The sequence below is a fragment of the Cimex lectularius genome, unplaced genomic scaffold, assembly GCF_000648675.2.
Source record: "Cimex lectularius strain Harlan isolate CLEC.00 unplaced genomic scaffold, Clec_2.1 scaffold183, whole genome shotgun sequence".
NCBI lineage: Eukaryota > Metazoa > Arthropoda > Insecta > Hemiptera > Cimicidae > Cimex > Cimex lectularius.
This window is the reverse complement of record NW_019392802.1, coordinates 820,343-840,226: the sequence shown is the minus strand read 5'-3', so window position 1 is coordinate 840,226 and position 19,884 is coordinate 820,343. Positions and strand designations below refer to the sequence as shown.

General features: G+C 33.9%; 1 protein-coding gene across 1 annotated transcript; it reads right to left on the bottom strand.

The window, feature by feature from the left end:
- Positions 1-1,090: 1,090 nt before the first annotated feature.
- On the bottom strand, positions 1,091-18,987 carry LOC106669044 (protein lethal(3)malignant blood neoplasm 1). Its single transcript, XM_014398289.2, has 4 exons — positions 18,757-18,987; positions 6,048-6,168; positions 5,856-5,987; positions 1,091-1,888 (listed from the first exon to the last, which is right to left on the bottom strand). The coding sequence occupies exons 1-4, from the start codon at positions 18,775-18,777 to the stop codon at positions 1,113-1,115; spliced, it is 1,050 nt and encodes a 349-aa protein (XP_014253775.1). The 5' UTR covers positions 18,778-18,987; the 3' UTR covers positions 1,091-1,112.
- Between the last annotated feature and the right edge of the window lie 897 nt (positions 18,988-19,884).

The window sequence follows — 19,884 nt, the reverse complement described above, 5'->3', positions numbered from 1 at the left end:
ACGAAAATCTGGACAGTGGGGATCGCGTAGCGTAGAGTAGGGTAGCGTGGCATAGCATCGGGTTGATGTGCACGGGGGTAATGTATCCTTATGGAAAATTGGAGTTTGGATTTGCGTCAGATAGCGTCGCATGGCGTATTATCGGGTAAGTGTGTTCCTCGCTTTCGGCACGTTATAGTGCCATCATAAGGGCTTTCCCAAGGATGGAGAAAACAATTAACATGGAAAACTAGCGTTTTGGGTTTAAGGTTATGGAGCACATGACTAGTATATAACTGTAATTTTAGTTTTAAATATATAAAAAAGAAATTTTTATAAATATTCTCTGTGATCACAAAAGTACCTGTAAGAAAATGTAGCGGTGTATTTAGCCGAAGGTCGTGGGTTCGAATCCTGCTCGTGGAGCTAAGATTTTCATTTCAACCAAAACCTTACAGAAAAAGATTAATTAATTGAAAGAAGTAATTTGGTCAATAGACAACTAAATATAATGGATTTATATTTGTTCTTGATGATTTATTTGTAAAAGCTAAGTAGTTCTGATTTCAAAATGATTTAAAACAGCATTGATGATAAAGGAAAAATTCATCTTTGAAGTATTATATAATGTGGAATGTACTCAAATAATCCTTTTTTTTGTTTTTATTCACGATTTGTCTCAAATAAAAACAAAAAAAGGACTATAAAAGAAAAATTAAAAAAATAAATGTTTAAATTCAAAACTTTAATTTGTCTAAATGATTATCATTATTAAAAATAATATTAGAGAATTAATTATCTTAATCTTTAAGAAATAAGAAATCAATGAACAAAACAATGACTTAATTATTATTGATTACTTGATTAAATTATTTCACAAGTATGCTCCCAGTCATGTTTATGGTTTTTAAATCTTGTGTTTCAGGTTCATAAAGGATAATGAAGATTTAGAGAAGCCAAATTACAAAAGAAGCTAAAGCCTTGAAAATTATAATAATAAACAAAACTTTGCAACTATGTTTATAAAAAATATTTTTTCTCATCGGTATAATGATCAAATAAAGGTACTCATTTGTAAATAAATAAGTTCGAAAATGAAAGAATCACAGTCTGGTGGTTTAATTGTTTTCACTTTATTGGTAATACCATACGAATTCGTTTCCCAAAAGTTTATTCAGCTCTTTCTCACTTCCTTCCTCAGGAGTCTCGTCCTGGCCGACCCTAACCAACGTTATGTTGGGCTGGTAGCCGAATTCGTTTGCTGTGTAATTCACCTTCCTCTTGTAGCCGTCTCTTCCGTTGAAGAAGTAAGAACCGTTCTTTTCGCCGGCCCGGTTGCCGACTTCGTCGTGGCCGTGGTATGTCAGAGTGTAGTTGAACTTGTAGAAAAGTTTCATCAAGTCTTGGACGCTTTCTGGTACCTTTTCGCCTTCCTGTGAGCCTAGGTTTGAATCGAATTTATCTCTATTTTTATCTTTTTCCCCAGGTTTTTCTAATCTTGGGTTAAAGTGGTCGACAGAAGGTGAATTCTTGCCTGGAATTCCTGTCTTCATCGACTTATGAAATCCAGGACTTGCAGGGTTTGAAGTAATAAACTGTTCGTTCTGGTTTTTGTACTTTTCCCCTGGATTTTCCGTTCTCGGATTTAAAGAGTCGACGACGGGATATTTTTCTGGAAGTAGAGGTTTACCGGCGTAAGCGGCAGGGCCGACTTGGTCTCCTGCAGATCCGCGGAGTGGCTCGACTTTAGACGATTCTTTCTCTGGAGGTTTCGGAGTTGGAAGCAGGCATCCTCCGCAACCCGGTTTTCCGTCGAGTTTTATTTGTTCAGGCTGGTTCTTTATTTGATTGACACTATGGGGTTTTCCGCCTGCCACACCTGGAATCGAAGTCATCGGTTTCTCCGTGGCTAAAGGAAAAAAAATCAAATTTAGTCTGACTAATTTTCAAATATCAAACCTACAGCTATCATTAATGACCAATAATTAAATTGTACGACCTTAAAAATATTTCAGAATGTTGTTCAAACATTATGCAATCCATTCATATAGTTTTCCTAATTAGCATTTCGATGTGGAATGTTTTTTATTTAGTACTATGATTTTACGGTGTGTTTGGATTAAAATATAATAACGACGATTTTATGTAATATGACAATGAACCTTTTTCCACCTGCATGATCGTGTAAGGACGAAAAATTTGTTTATGGCTTTTTGAAGTCCAGTTCCTTTCATGGGCCTCAAGGATATCGAGAAGCAAGGTGAAGGTGAAAAAATTGGATATTTAGAATCACCACGAAAGCTCATATTACATGATCAAATGCAATAAAACTAGATTTTTAGACTTATGATAAGGAAAAAGGTAAGTTATCATTCTTTTAAATAAAGTACTAAAAAACATACAAAATTATCCAAATAGAAAGCTATTTTAGTGAGAAACAATTCATTAAATATTCTTTTTAACATTCATAATTTCTCCATTTTTACTGCTTTCTGACTAAAATTGCATTGCTTCCAACTTCAATTCCTTGTACAAATAACAAGAACATTCGTTATTTTAATATCTGTTTACAATAATCCTTACAATTCAACAATTGTCTCCTGGAATTCTTAAGGAAGAGCTCGAGGACCGAAGGACCTCCGGGTGGATGACGAAAATCCTTCAGAAACACAATGGCCGATCTCAACACATTATAGCTAATTAATTATTGAAAAAAATTATATTTTATATTTTACATATGAAATAGTTTTTTTAATTTATTGACAGTATGGGGTTTTCTGTCTGCCGCACCTAAAATCAAAGTCGTCGGTTTCTCCGCACCTCAAGGAAAAATTTAATCTGAATAATTTTCAGTAGTAAAACCTACAACTAACTCATTAATGACCAATAATTAAATTGTACGCCCTTAAAAATATCTCAGAACATTATGCATTCGAATCATATAGTTTTCCTACTTAGCACTTGTTTTTTATTTATTGTTTACTACGATTTTACTGGCAGTTTGTATTAGCATATTAAACGTCCATTTTATAAATAACAATTAATTAAGGTTTTTAGTTGAGATAAAAAGTCAATGGCATGAGCGGGATTCGAACCCACGATTTTCGGCTAGATACGCCGTCCATTTCATTTGTCGTCGAGAATCCAATCCGATTACACGACATTTGAAAAATGGCAAAAAGGAGGGAAAATTCAAAAGGTGGGTTTGAGATGGGAAGTTAGTGTCCGAGTCACGATAGCTCAAGTGGTAGAGCAGCGGCGTATCTAGCCGAAGATCGTGGGTTCGAATCCCGCTCGTGCCATTGACTTTTTTATCTCAACTAAAAACCTTAATTAATTGTAATATATTAATTGGTCAAGCGGACCACGAAATTAGTGAATTTATATATAACAATGAGCATTTTTCAGCCTGCACCCACATGTAAGAACGAAAAGTTGGCTTCTGGCCCCTAGAAGTCCAAGTTCCTCTTCCATTCCACTTCAAGGATATCGCAAAGCAGGGACATGGATTGGGTAATTAGAATCACCACGAAAGCTCATTTTGCATTCTCAAATGCAATAAAAGATCCAGAAATATTTTGCAAAATTTAGCATTTATTATCTTATTATTCTTTTTTTTTTAATTTTATTATTAAAAACCAGATTAGGAATTGCCAAGCAGGACGAACTATCCTGCTTAACAAGTGTTTCCGTTTATACTTAATATAATTTTTTTATATTGCAAACTGATTAAATGTAAAACTAAAAAAAGTTCTTTTAAAAATACTATCTAAAAATCTTCTTCTAAAAAATCTAAAAATCTCTTTCTAAGGCCAAGGATGAGTATTACTAATGTGGCAAATATATTGTTAGGATTTTTGACTCGCCGTACTAAACTCTAGAATCATATCTGCACTATAAAAAAAAAATTTGCTCCATAATTCATAGTTGTTTAGAGTACGCTAGTCCTATTCGGTCTCCCTATCAAAAGTATCTTTGTACCAAACTTGAAAGAGGCCAGACTAAATTTTTAAGATATGCTGCTTTTAAATTAAAAAATCACTTCTGCGGATTACTTAGGATCACGTGTACTTAGCCCTAAACCTGTTACCTTTATACCCTAGAAGGGAGCAAACTGATTCAATTCTCTTCTCTTTAGCAAAATCATAGCAAATTTGGGGCGTCGATGGCCGCAATGGTTTAGGCGATGACACGGCACTCATCACTGTAAAGCCGGAAACACACTTACCCGATGCAACGCTATGCGACGCTACCCGATGCTACCCCACGCAAATCCAAAGTCTAATTTTCCATAAGATTGTATTACCCCCATGGACACCTGCCCGTTGCTATGCAACGCTACCCGACTCTACGCTCTGCGATCCCCACTGTCCAGATTTTCGTCGGGTAGCATCGAGTACAGTCGAAGACAAAAGAACCGGATACTCATATTTTTATTCAAATTACATGTATTTTTGTCGTTACATTAATTACAGCATACTTATTTTAATATTAAACAAATTCACTCAGATCAAAACTTCATTAGTTTTTATTTAAAATAAATATTTTTAATGGTTGGGTAGAAAATTGATCAAAACACCGGAATACCATTTTTGATATAATGAAATTAACTACCAATTTATTTCATGGTTTTACTCATAAAATTACTTTATTTTTGTCGAGTAGAGTCAGAACAGGACACTCATATTTTTTGTAGTTTATTTAAAAACTAAATATATGTGATTTTGTCGTTATATTAATTACAACATTCTTATTTTAATTTCAACCAAATTAAACGAGCTAAAAATTCATGAGTTTTCATAAAAAATATTTAATTATGATGTGTGGTGATTAAAGATCGAAACGTTGGCACGATAAAGAAAATGTTTTTCTGAAACCTACATCACACCATATCGCATCTCACGATTTCTAAATAAATTTAATTATGATGGTTAGGAAGAAAATTTATCAAAACACCGGAATAACTTTGTTTAAAACAGTTAAATTTAACAAACAATTTATTTAAACTAACAATTTATTACAAGGTTTTGCTCAAAATAATGCATTAAGCACAAAAGAGCGTTGTGATTGTGGTACTGATTTGTGATTCACGCTGTACGTGACGTGCGCTCGACTTCGCATAGATGTGCACTCCCCACCAAAACGTGACAAAGCGTCGGGTAGCATCGGGTAGCGTCGCATAGCGTTCCATCAGGTGTGTTCCCGTCTTAAGGTAAAGGTCCCGGGTTCGAATCCAGCGGCCCTGCATTCGAGCCCGACATACTTACAAATGGGCTTTTTTCAAAAACACCAGCAAAAAGTGAGCTCTAACAATACTCGTATTCTCTTTCCTTTTTCTGTCCAAACTCAAAAATATAATTAATTACTTGCTTGTATGACTAGTACTTACTTTGTCCTTTTTATAACTTTAGATTGGTTACTATTGTTTCTTTGTAAATGGGCTAAATGTCGGTCTTTATTAATAAATAACTTTAGGAAGGTTTTCGTCCCTTTTCCCCCAAGAAGTTACAGGAAAAGCTAAAGTCTCGACGAATTTCGTTGGCAATATATCCATATATATACATTATCAGTATTACAATTTTACAAGGTTTTTAGTTGTGATAAAAAGTGAAAAATGGCAAAAAGGATGGAAAACTTAAAAGGTGGGGTTGAGACAGGAGGTTGGTGTCCGAGTGGATCGAAGTCATGATAGCTCAAGTGGTGGAGCAGCGGCGTATCTAGCCGAAGATCGTGGGTTCGAATCCCGCTCGTGCCATTGATGTTTTTGTCTCAAATAAAAACCTTAATTAATTGCAACATATTAATTGGTCAAGCGGACCACGAAATTAGGGAATTATCAGTATTTTTTTCTGTGATCGTAGTTTTAGAGCACTTACGCAATCCGATTTTGATGTTTTTCATTTTGATGATCTTGAAGTTGCCGTTTTCGTCTGTCGCGTAGACGGTCAGATGATAAACGCCGTCTGCAGTTATGAACCCGTATTCGCCCATTATAATGCCTTTTTCATCTGGAAAATTTCTCAAATTAGAAACAAAATCGCTAATAATTTTAATTCTCGGTTGCGTACTTTTTTCTTCGTATCTGTGCTGATAGCCTTCGATGTTGAAGCCGAATTTGTAAGGCCGGTTTTCGTCGGTGAAGCCGTCGCCTTCTTGGCATTTGACCAAATGAAGCCCGACCAACAGGATCTGCGATCAATGGAACCGTTGCACATTTAAATAATCCTTTGCTCTCATTCCATAAAACTTTATTCAGGACAATTATTTAGGAAAGGTCAGGTTTTTTAATAGTATTTAAACGCTTTCTTTCACAAATCTACACATTTTTAAAAAAGTGCCATTTTTAAAAATCGTCAGATAAGATTTATTGATTTTTGAATTACTGAAATGAAATAAGTGATTTTTGCAATCGAAAAACTTGACTACAAACTTTTCACACTTTTCGAGGAAACTGGAAGAAGTGCTAAACTGAAGTAGCAAGGCCAGGGTGTGTTTTTACGATGTTATTTTTGTGGAGTAATAAATGTTTTAATGCTTTTTATTATCATGAAAATTGCTGTGTGATTATTTATAAAGCATTAGTTGCTGAAATTCGTTGTTGAGATAAATTTTTTTTTCAAATTTCAATATTGCATTACATGATTATTTGGAGATCGTGAGATGCGGTCTGGTGGGACGTAGGTTTTAGAAAAACATTTTCTTTATCGTGCCAACGTTTCGATCTTTATTGAGATCATCTTCTGGTTCTGAGATTTGTAAACATTGTTTAGATTTTGCAAATACAATAGGATGTGAAAAAAATGAATTTTTGCAATGCTAGAAAATGTTAGATTCAATCGAAGTATTTATATTCACTCACCAGACCGCATCTCACGATTTCTGAATAATTGTCGATTAACGGTCACTAACCACCACAAATTGTATTATATTGTGCAATTTTCTAGCATTGTATAAATTCATATTTTTTAAAATTTAAAATGTCATTCTTGTTCCTCAACACGACAGACAAGAATGAAACAACTACACGGAAAACAAACACTTTGAGTGAATATAAATACTTTGATTGAATCTAACATTTTCTAGCATTGTATAAATTCGTTTTTTTAATCTAAAATTTTCTAGCATTGTATAAATTCATATTTTTCACATCCTATATGGATTTATAAAATCTAAACAATGTTTACAAATCCCAGGACCTGAAGATGAGCTCAATAAAGATCGAAACGATGGCACGATGAAGATAATGGTTTTCTGAAACTTGCATCACACCAGACCGCATCTCACGATTTCTGAATAAGTAGTACAATGTGTGGTGTCTAGTGACCGTTAATTAATGATTATTCGCGAATCGTGAGATGCGGTCTGGTGTGACGTAGGTTTTAGAAAAACATTTTCTTTATCGTGCCAACGTGTCGATCTTTATTGAGATCATCTTCAGGGCTCAAAGGGTTTGTCTTCTGTGTAATTGTGCCATTCTTGCGTGTCGTGTTGAGCGTGTCCCAGTGGGCTTGTGTAATTGGCAATTGTATAAATTCATGTTTTTGAAAATCTAAAATGTCATTCTTGTTTCTGAACACGACAGACGAGAATGACAAATTTACACGGAAAACAAACACTTCGAGTGAGTACAAATACTTTGATTGAATCTAACATTTTCTAGCATTGTATAAATTCATTTTTTTAATCTATAATTTTCTAGCATTGTATAAATTCATTTTTTATCTAAAATTGTTTAGCATTGTATACATTTTTTTAATCTAAAAATTTCTAACATTGTAAAATTTTTTTTCACATCCTTCGTGTATTTGTAACATTTAAACTATGTTTATAAATCCCAGGCCCTGAAGATGATCTCAATAAAGATCGAAACGTTGGAACGAGAAAGAAAATTTTTTTCTAAGCCTACTTCACACCAGACCGCATCTCACTATCTCCGAATAATCTTCTTAGTAGTTAGTTACACAGACTTAGTAGTTCTACGATATTTGAAAAATGGCAAAAAGGAGGGAAAATTCAAAAAAAGGGGGAGTTGAGATGGGAAGTTAGTGCCCGAGTGGATCGAAGTCAAGATAGCTCAAGTGGTAAAGTAATGGCGTATCTAGCCGAAGATCGTGGGTTCGAATCCCGCTTGTAGCACTGACTTTTTTATCTCAACTAAAAACCTTAATTAATTGAAAGATAAAGTGGACCACGAACACTAGTGAAGTTATTTTTTATTGTACGTGTTTGAGGCATTATTTCACTATAAAAAAACAGCCAGATTTGGTCTTGTAACCAGTTGATGTTTCAATCTTTGGACATCACAAAAATGGAATTCATAAAATGTTTATAAAGATGTGTGTGAATGCGATATTCACAAGTATAATAAATAATGATTCTAATGATAAGTTTTAACCTTTATTCATCCTTTTTATTGTACAGTATGCTATAGATCAACGATTTATGTTTTTAATGATGTCATATGTAAATGTCACAATATAAATATGGTACTTTATTTTACGAGTTGTCTTTTGATGGCCTCTGCGCCGTCGTAATTGTGTTTAATTTGGGTTATGGTTTGAATTATGTTCATCGAAATTTCAAATACTGGACTTCATGTTTACGCAATTCATTTTTTGATAGGGGCTTTAATATGTATAAGCAAAATATTGAACAAATCAACGACAATATGTGAAAACCGCCCACAAACGAGTGTTGCTGCAAACATATTTCGTAAAACGCTTATATAATAATCAAAGGTAATAAATTAAGTTTCATGTACATTAAAAAACTCTCGTACTTTATTAGTATGTTTTTCGGTATTTGTTAATTTTTTTTAACGACGTGGGTTATTTTGATTAACGCGTATCAGGTGAACATGCTATACAACCGAGGATACATTTGTAAAATCAATTTTATGATTTATTTTATTAGGTTTCGTGGTCGGCTTGACCAAATAAATTTTTTTCAATTAATTGAGGTTTTGGTTGAAATAAAAAAGTCAATGTCACGAGCGGGATTCGAACACACGACCTTCGGCTAGACACGCCGCTGCTCTACCACTTGTGCTATCGTGACTTCGATCCACTCGGACACTAACTTCCCATCTCAACCCCACCTTTGGAATTTTCCCTCCTTTTTGCCATTGTTGACTTTTTTATCTCAACCAAAACCTTAATTAATTGAAAAGAATTTTGGCCAAGCGGACCACGAAACCTAATAAAATGTAATAAGCAAAATGAAGCTTCACTAAAGCTCTCCGTGGCCATTTCATTTGTCGCCGAGAATCAAATAGATTACACGACATTTGAAAAATGGCAAAAAGGAGGGAAAATTCAAAAGGTGGGGTTGAGATAGGAAGTTAGTGTCCGAGTGGATCGAAGTTAAGATAGCTCAAGTGGTAGAGTAGCGTCGTATCTAGCCGAAGGTCGTGGGTTCGAATCCCGCTAGTGACACTGACTTTTTTATCTCAACCAAAACCTTACTTAATTGAAAAGAATTTATGATTTATTATCCGTCATTCTGCCTTCTTTCAACTTTTCGCGGATTGCTTTCACTTGAATTGTTATTGTTTTGTTTTTGTTAGCCTTGATGAAAAGTTTGACCAGGATGAGTCGTCTTTTTATGTTCGTTGTTAGCTCAAATCGTGGTAAAAGTTGTAAATGTCGACGATAATGCTAAACCAATAAATCTCCGATTGTCTCGTGAGCAGGAAGAAGCCGGCGGACCTTGACCGTTGCGGCTTCGCTTCCCGCGACGCCCGACGTGAAAGGAGTATCGAACGCTTTGCCATTATCGATATTAACTTTTCGTCTCCAAAGTGCGATCACGTAACGAGAATTGCGGAATAAACGGTTATTTAAAAAATATAAATAAATAAAAGCCCCGATAATCGATCCTTCGTTTCCGATCCGACTGCGCAACCTTGGGCTGTGAACTATGACCGGTGCTGATTTACCACCTATTTCCCAACGAGGCAACACCTTATATGAATGATTGCAAAATTGTTTGCCTGCGGTGTCCAAATGTATTAATTATTATTATTAATTGGCAGTCCGTGCAAGACCAAAATAGACTTTGATCAATAATACCACATCACTAATTATCATTAAAAAAACGGATTTCGGCCCTCCCATTCACTCCCTATCTCGCCCGCGTGAGTTTAGGAGATTTTGGAGAGAGAAAGAGAGGTATAGAGAAAATAGATAGAAAAAGAAAGAAATCTCGAGAAAGTCTAGTAATAAAACCAAGATTGCGTAGAGCCTTACCTAGATTTGTTTGTTGTGGTCACTGAAATCACCCTTTTTGTTGAAAACAACACAAAGGTTGTAAAGGTAAATGTTTACTTATTAAATCCATTATTTAGTGGTCTATTGACCAAATTATGTCTTTCAATTAATTAATCTTTTTACGTAAGGTTTTGGTTGAAATGAAAAAACTAGGGCCACGAGCGAGATTCGAACCCAGGACCTTCGGCTAAATACGCCGCTGCTCTACCACTTGAGCTATCCTAACTTCGATCCACTCGATACCAACTTCTCATCTAAACCCCACCTTTAGAATTTTCCCTCCTTTTTGCCATTTTTCAGATGTCGTGTATTCAGGAATCGATTCTCGGCGACATATGAAGTGGCCACGGGGAGCTGTTAGTGAAGTTAAACATCGTTTTACTTATTAAATCCATTATATCCAGTGTTCTATTGACCAAATTACTTCTTTTAATTAATTAATCTTTTTATGTAAGGTTTTGGTCGAAATGAAAAAACTAGTGCCATGAGCGGGATTCGAACCCACGATTTTCGGCTCAATTCGCCGCTGCTTGAGATATCGTGTCTTCGATCCACTCTGACACTAACCGTAAAGGGTTACAATAAAACAGGTTTTGGACTTGAATGATTGGATTCTATCGGAGTTTGATGCCCCATATTTCCATATGTAAGCTCATATCAATTTGTGTTGTATAAAGATAAGCCTTTTATTGTTGAGGGATAGTTTGAACCGCTGTCTAAGAGTAAAGAGAAAACGGTATTGACTATTATATTTATAGAAAAATCCTGTTCGAACGAATTTTGTGTGAAAGAATAAAATATAAATTGAACTGTTTAAATAACTAATTAGGCAATATATATATTAAAGCCGTGAACACACTTACCCGATGCAACGCTATGCGACGCAACCCGATGCTACCCGACGCAAATCCAAAGTCCAATTTTCCATAAGATGCCACGCAACGCTAACCTACTCTACGCTCTGCGATCCCCAGTATCCAGATTTTCGTCGGGTAGCATCGAGTACAGTCGAAGACAAAAAAACCGGACACTCATATTTTTATTCAAACTACATGTATTATTGTCGTTATATTAATTACAACATTCATATTTTAATATAACCGAAATTAAACGAGATCAAAAATTCATGAGGTTCAGAAAATTTATCAAAACACCGGAATAACTTTATTTAAAACAATTAAATTTAACTAACAATTTATTACATGGTTGTGCTCATAAAATTTAACTAACAATTTATTTCATGGTTCTGCTCAAAATAATACATTAAGAACAAAAAAGGCATTGCGATTATGATACTGATTTGTGATACACGCTGTGTGACTGTACGTGGCGTGCGCTAGACGTCGCATAGATGTGCACACCCTACCAAAACGTGACAAGGCGTCTGGTAGCATCGGGTAGCGTCGCATGGCATAGCATCGGGTAAGTTTGTTCCCGGCTTAAGTAAGACGATTGTTTTATGGGTTCTTAGATAAAAGAACTATTTATGATTAAAAAAGAAATTCAAGAACATTTTTGAACAATTTCTGAATGTTACAAGTTTTCAATCATGCATGTTACGAACGTACAATTTTTTTTAAATCTATGCAAATTCCGCCAATTTTTTGTGTTGAAAATCACCATTTGGTACATCCATTTTTTATCTAATACTTCACGACCAGAACCAAAAATTCAACTTAAAAATCAAACAAAACACATAAAAAAGAGACAACGAATAAATACAAATACAATACAAATTACTTGTAATTTTTTTGTATTATAATGTACATATTTTGACCGATTTTTCCGCTTTGGTTATTCGCCATGTTTGTTGTCTTTTTTTATGTTTTGTTTCATTTTTCTTTCCTTTTTTTTAAAAAAAAGTCAGTGTCACGAGCGGGATTCGAACCCACGACGTTTGGCTAAATACGCCGCTGCTCTACCAACTTGAGCTATCGTGACTTCGATCCACTCGGACACAACTTCCCACCATGGAAAATCAAAAAGGAGGGAAAATTCAAAGGGTGGGGTTGAGATGGGAAGTTAGTGTCCGAGAGGATCGAAGTCACTACAGCTCAAGTGGTAGAGCAGCCGCGTATTTAGCCGAAGGTCGTGGGTTCGAATCCCGCTGGTGACACTGACTTTTTTCATCAAACCAAAATACAGAAATTTTATAATAATTTATAATAGTTTTATAATAATTCAACCTTTAATCCTGAGCAATTTTATTTCCCATGTTCATTTCATTAACATTTGGTACATCCATTTTTATCTAATATTTCACGACCAGAAACTCGAAAAAAAATCACCTTTCCTTTTACCTGAGATTTATCGTTAAAAACTCAACGCTCCCGCATGTTCAAGGTACCGAATTCATTACGGACTGAGTCGAGACAGATATGCATCTCATGTGATTGGATTTCCTTGGGAAAAGTTGAGAAATGCAAAACGGGCACGGTTCTTTCTCAACGAGATCCATTCCGACCGGAGAAGACTGACAGCAACGAACCATTGTTAATTACTACAACAATCCTGCTATCTTTTGTTGGTGCCAATCCAAAAACAACCGAAATCTTAGAAAGATCAGATGGCTCAAGGAAAAACCATATCACAGTAAATACTAATTGATCAATCACTAAGCAATACTAGAAGATAATTGTACAAAAGTTTCCTTGTTGAGAATCAACCCTGAAAATCACTTTACCGTTATGTCGTGATCATAATGTGATTTCATGTTTATTTATGAAATTGTAAAACATTATGTTATCCATTAACCTGATTGGTCATAAGCTGGGTAAAAATTCATTTTCTGCTTTGAATATTGACGAATTTTACTGTTAATATACCGTTATATAATCGATAAGCGACCACTAAGTTTCACAACATTTCAAAAATAGTATTAAATTCTTATGATTTTCATTTTATTTGTGAATGGGATAAATAACATGCTTAAATAACATGATCAAACAAAAACCAATATTTATTCTTGTAGGTTTTTAGTAAAAATTCAAATTTTAAGTAACAATGGGGAGGCTACAAACCTAGGATCATCTATTTAAATAAGACTTCTTTTGGCAATACTAAGTAATAGCTTTTTTTTAAATTTGGTTTTCGATCTTTATTGTGGATACATTTCAAAATTATATATATCCATTTATATTTTAGTGGTCAATGACCAAGTTATTTCTTCAATTAATTCTTCCTTTTATTTAAGGTCTTGGTTGAGATAAAAAAGTCAGTGTCACGAGCGGGATTCGAACACAAGCTACAGCTTTCCAATGGTTGTTATAATTTGAACAACAGATATAAGGGGCGTCGGTGGCCGCAAGGTTTAGTCATTGACACGGCGCTCATCTCTGTAAGGTAAAGGTCCCGGGTTCGAATCCAGCGACCCTGCATTCCAACCCGACATACTTACAAATGGGCTTTTTTTCAAAAACACCGGCACCCTGAGGGTTTATATGACCTCTGCTGTTGCGAACCCTCGTAAAAAAAAAAGTTTTTATAGAACACCGGATCATCGGAGAAAAAGAGCTCCTTCAGCCTTGGTTGATAATCAATTGAGTATAAAGTAAAAGATTATTTGGAAATCGTGAGATGCGGACTGGTGTGACGTAGGTTTAGAAAAATATTTTATTTATCGCGCCAACGTTTTGATCTTTATTGAGATCATCATCAGTGCCTGGTGTTGTCTGCATTTCAACAAAAAAGTTTGTGTTTGAACAGTGATTGAAATGCAGACAACACAAGGCCCCGAGGTTGATTTCAATAAAGATCGAAAAGAAAATGTTTTTCTAAACCTACGTCACACCAGACCGCATCTCACGATCTCCAAATCATTAATTAACGGTCACTAAACACCACATATAAATTAAAAGGGTTCGGGAATTTTTTGCCCATTTATCCTTGTTTTTTCTCATTTATAATGTACACAAAAACAAAGGGGGTTGGCATAGGATCAAAGAATAGAAATACAGCTTTCCAATGGTTGCTATAATTTGAACAATATATAAAATACAGAGATCTGAAATTTTTATAGAGCACCGAAGCATCGGAGAAAAAGAGTTCCTTCAGCCTATACAGCTCAAAAATGTCAATTTTATTGTTTGCTGTAAAAATTCGTATTAAAAAATTTTTTCATATCGCTTAAAACGAATCCCAAACTTTTATTAAACAGTGACGTTTTTGGCCTATTTTACTGGAAACTTCTTTTCGTTTTTGTAATTTTTAGTCAATCTCATTTAATACTGCACTAAATATTATTTTCTTACTTAGATATTAGCTATGAATTTTTAATGGAGCGATAATTTTTTCGTCTTTGAAATGCCTCCGATTTTCTCCAAAAATCACAAAAATGGTAGTCTTTAAAAAAAAGCTCCAACGACCTAAAAGACAGTTTACTGAGATTTAAAACTATAAACTAAATGTGTAGAGATTAGTGACCGTTAATCGATAGTTATTCAGATATCGTGAGATGCGGTCGGGTGTGATGTAGGTTTCAGAAAAACATTTTCTTTATCGTGCCAACGTTTCGATCTTTTATTGAGATCATCTTCAGGGCCTGGGATTTACAAACAATGTTTACATTTAACAATTACATTTAGGATGTGGAAAAGTGAATTTATACACTGCAAAATATATTTTATATTCAAAGGCCCTGAAGATGATCTCAATAAAAGATCGAAACGTTGGCACGATAAAGAAAATGTTTTTCTGAAACCTACATCACACCCGACCGCATCTCACGATATCTGAATAACTATAAACTAAATGTTTAATCTATAAAGAAAAAAATTTAACTTAAAAATCAAACAAAACACATAGAAAAGAGACAACGAGTTAATACAAATACACTTAATTTTTTTATATTATAATGTACATATTTTGACCAATTTTTCTGCTTTGGATGTTCGCCATGTTTATTGTCTTTTCTGTGTTTTGTTTCATTTTTCTTTCTTTTTGTGTTTTTTTTTATTAAGCTAAACTTGGGAAATAAAGTTGCTCAGGATAAAAGGTTGAATTATTATAAAACTATTATAATTATCAAATTTCGGCATTTTAGTTCGATGAAAAAAGTCATTGTCACAAGCGGGATTCGAACACAAGCCGAAGCGTGAGTTCGAATCCCTCTCGTGACACTGACTTTTTTTATCTCAACCAAGTTTTACATAAAAGGAATAATTATATGTATCAGTCGGTTTGTTTTGGTAACTAGGATAAGATATTAATATACAGGATAGTATTAAATCTGGATTATATATACATATATATGTATGTATATATGTGACGACAAAGTTCAGCAGGTGTTCATCATAACTCAAAGGAAACAAAAATGTTCACATGAACCTGTTCGAATCTTAACCCTTTACTCATGTTTAACATTTTATGGGTTTTTTCATTTTTCATTTTTTGTCATAAATCTACTTGGAGCTATTGAACTATTCTTTTTGAGAAAAAAAAAAACATTTAAAAGAATGTTAAATTTTCTTTAAACAGGCACCATACTAGAACGTTCGATTTAATTTTTGGTCAAAAAATAACACTAAATGTAAAAAGAGCCCAATTTAAAATTTATTAAAAAACTAAATTAACAACATAATTGGAAAAATTTACGGTAGAGGTTGGCAAATTTCGTAACAACTCCTTCGTTTAACAGCATTCTAGCGGTATACACTTTTCATTAATTACATCGAACCAAAATGGAGAAATTTTATAATAATTTATAATAGTTTTATAATAATTCAACATTTTATCCTGGGCAAAATTTATTTCCCAACTTTAAATTAATAAAAAAAAACACAAAAATGAAGAAAAAAGAAACAAAACGCATACAAATAGACAATAAACATGGCGAACAACCAAAGCAGAAAGATTGATCAAAATATGTACACAAAAAAAAAGCGTCCCAAAAAAATTACAAGTATTTGTATTGTATTTGTATTAATTCGTTGTCTTTTTTAGGTGTTTGTTTGATTTTTAAGTTGATTTTTTCTTTATACATTAAATATGTAGTTTATAGTTTTAAATCTCAGTAAACTTTTTTTTAGGTCGTTGGAGTTTTTTTTAGTCATCACCGTTTTTGTGATTTTTGAAGAAAATCGGAGGCATTTCGAACTGCAAAAAATTAAGACAAATTTGGAGCGAATTTACGTAGGATAAGAAAATAATATACAAGATCGTATGAAATGAGACTTTATACATAAAAAGTTCGGCTTCTAGTAAAGTATGGCAGAAAAAAATTTTGGCTAAAATTTAAAAAAAAAATCGGATTCGTTTTAAGTACTCTTTAAATCCTTTAAATACGAATTTTCACAGCAAACAAAAATTGGGCATTTTATAGCTGGATAAACCGACGGAAAATTTTTGTACGATGTCTCTTGATCCACTTAAAAATTCAAAGCTAATATTTAACTAAGAAAATAATGTACAGTATTAAACGAGATTTATTAAAAGTTATAAAATCGAAAAGAAGTTTCCAGTAAAATAGGCCGAAAAAGTCATTGTTTAAAAAATGATTCGCATTCGTTTTAAGCATATTGAAAACGTGTAATGATTAGTGACCGTTAATCGATAGTTATTCAGATATCGTGAGATGCGGTCGGGTGTGATGTAGGTTTCAGAAAAACATTTTCTTTATCGTGCCAACGTTGATAGAATATAAAAAATATATTTTGCATTGTATAAATTCACTTTTCCACATCCTAAATGTATTTGTTAAATGTAAACAATGTTTGTAAATCCCTGGCACTGAAGATGATCTCAATAAACATCGAAACGTTGGCACGATAAAGAAAATGTTTTTCTGAAACCTACATCACACTCGACCGCATCTCACGATATCTGAATAACATATTGAAAACTTTTAAATACGAATTTTCACAGAAAACAATAACATAGACATTTTTGGGCTGTATAAACTAAAAGTAATCTTTTTCCACGATGTCCGGTGTCCTATATAAAAAATTCAGATCTTCCCTGTATTTTATATATTGTTCAAATTATAACAACCATTGTAAATCTGCATTTCTCTTCTTTGATCCTATGCCAACACCCTTTGTTTTTGTGTACATTATACATGAGAAAAACAAGGATTAATCGACAAAAAATTCCCGAAACCTTTTACTTTATGTGTGGTGTTTAGTTACCGTTAGTCAATGATTATTCGCGGAAATCGTGAGATGCGGTCTGGTGTGACGTAAGTTTTAGAAAAACATTTTCTTTTCGATCTTTATTGAGATCATCTTCAGAGCCTTGTGTCGTCTGCATTTCAATCACTGTTTTACACAAAATTTTTTTGTTGAAATGGAGACAACACAAGGCCCTAAAGATGATCTCAATAAAGATCGAAACGTGGGCGCGATAAAGAAAATATTTTTCTAAACCTACATCACACCCGTCCGCATCTCACGATATCCAAATAATCTTACTTTCTACTCAATTGATTATAAACGTTATTTCGAAATGTAAAATTTCTGCCACAGACGTGATTCGAACCCTCGATCTTTTTTATTTTGTACCGGATAAAAAATATTTTGACTTACACTGCATTGTCGATTGGTCAAAAAACAATTATTGTATTTATAAAGGAATTATTGTATTTCAATACAAAACTAGAATTTACTCTCATGCAGATTACTTCAAAATGCCCCTGATTTTATTTTCTTAAAAAATTACAAAAGTGGAGCCAACTGTGAAAAGCCTCGTCCGATTCACAGGCAACTTTAAGTATTTAAGAACCGTGTAAACTACACTACTTGCTTAAACTTGACATTATTAATTAATTTATTATTAACTAATCTCATTTTAATACGATTCTGTCCATTATTTTCTTATCGCAGGTGAAAAAATCAACTAACGTGCAAATATATACACAATAAAGGCAGAAATATATATTTTAGAAAATTATTTAAGTTAGGTACTTAAAATATTTTTATCGGCTCCTAGGTTTATTAGATAGAACTCTCAGAAAGTATCTAACATTTTTAAACTTATTATCACCAAAAAGATTTTCATTAAAATCTGTGATCCCAAGTCAGTCGCCTTCCAATACAATGTTTATTTTGACCCTTAGAAAAGGCAACAGATTGATTATGGAATTAGTTATATCTATCTAAATTTTGTTTAAGTGTTATCATTATGAAGTGCAAGTAGTTCAGTCGTTGCAAAAACTGTAAAGAGCATGATTGCAAATTGATTAATTTATTTTTCCGGCCCACCCAAAAATCTGAATTGCTGAGGTCTTTAGATATTTAAAAATAATTGACTTATAAAATAATTTAAAATGGTTTTATTCACTCGCCGTTTTCAAAACAAGGGATTTTTCGACCCCTGTTCACTAACAAGAGGTGTAATCTTCACTTTTATGAACCATTGAATGATAAAGCAAACTTTTTTTTATGGTTCCGAACTATATCAAATTAAATTTATAACAGTCTGATTTTACCCATTTTTCCAAGGGTGAGACCGTTTGAACCGGTTGTGAGTAAAGTGTATTATTTCAAGAACCACGGCCCTCGTGGTCTCTACATACCTCTAGGATGATGATGATCATATCGAAGATTTCACGACAATGGCAATGGTTTAAGACGAGCCGCAAAGCCCCACTCGCCAAGGAGAGCCCTTACCACTTTCCAATGATTACAATATCCTCCCGATTATAACATTTCCGAGGATTTACGGTCAAACAGAATGTCATAAGACCCGGGAAGAGGGTTTCGGATTTAAGACCGATGCCGAATTTTGCCGCCTGTAATGATTCAATATGTTAATCTAGACAGATGTTAAACATTGTAAATCATTCAAATAGCATTAGAGAATATTTGTTTAATTAATGATAATACGATAAAAAATCCAAAGGAATCGTTATTTGCATTTTATTGATGCCTATTAAACAGTCAAACAAAAATTATAATTCCATGATGATATAATATAAAAATCTTTAACATATCTCTTAGAAAAAAAACTTTCCTACGTTTTTATTTAACTAAAACAAAAGTAGATAAGTCATTCCAGGTAATTTTGTCCACCTATCATTTCAACGATCCATCTTAACCTGGAGTTCCTTAGGGCTCAAACTTAGAGCCTCTTTTGTTTCTTGTTTTCATAAATGACAATTACTCTGCGCTCAGTGATATAAATTTTCTTCTCTTTACTGAAGATAACACTAACACCTCAGTTTTTCAGGCGTAAATCTGGGCCATTAATGTGCAGAACACTTATGGAAAAGAAAATAAAATTAAGGGAAAATATATTAGAATTTTTTCTGACAGTCAGGCTAGTCTTAGGGCACTACAAAAAGATTTGTCAACCTCACCACTGATGGAGGAAACTGTAGATCTTATCAATAGGATCTCTTCCAGGTTTGAGAACAAGGTAACCCTTATACCAGCACATAAAGGACACTATGGCAATGAAAAGGCAGTTGGCTGGCCAAAAAAGGTTCTAATACTGCGTTTGTCAGGCCACAACCGGTACTACGACACTCTATGAGCACGGTGAAAGAGAGTATCAATAACTGGGCATGAAACAATTCCTTAGGGGGTGGAATATATCCCCCGGACACAGGCAATCGAAAGAGTTAAGGCGATCAAACCAGCAGAATCGAAATGGCTACTCTCTAACTCAAGGAAGGGAATTAGGAGGCTGATAGGTATCCTGA

Coding starts and splice junctions, on each gene's coding strand:
- LOC106669044 (XM_014398289.2), bottom strand. CDS start 18,777: ATGATCATCATCATCCTAGAG. Junction 6,169..18,756: donor TGATCATCATCATCCTAGAG/GTATGTAGAGAC, acceptor CATTGATCGCAG/ATCCTGTTGGTCGGGCTTCA. Junction 1,889..5,855: donor AAACATCAAAATCGGATTGC/GTAAGTGCTCTA, acceptor TTTTTCCTTTAG/CCACGGAGAAACCGATGACT.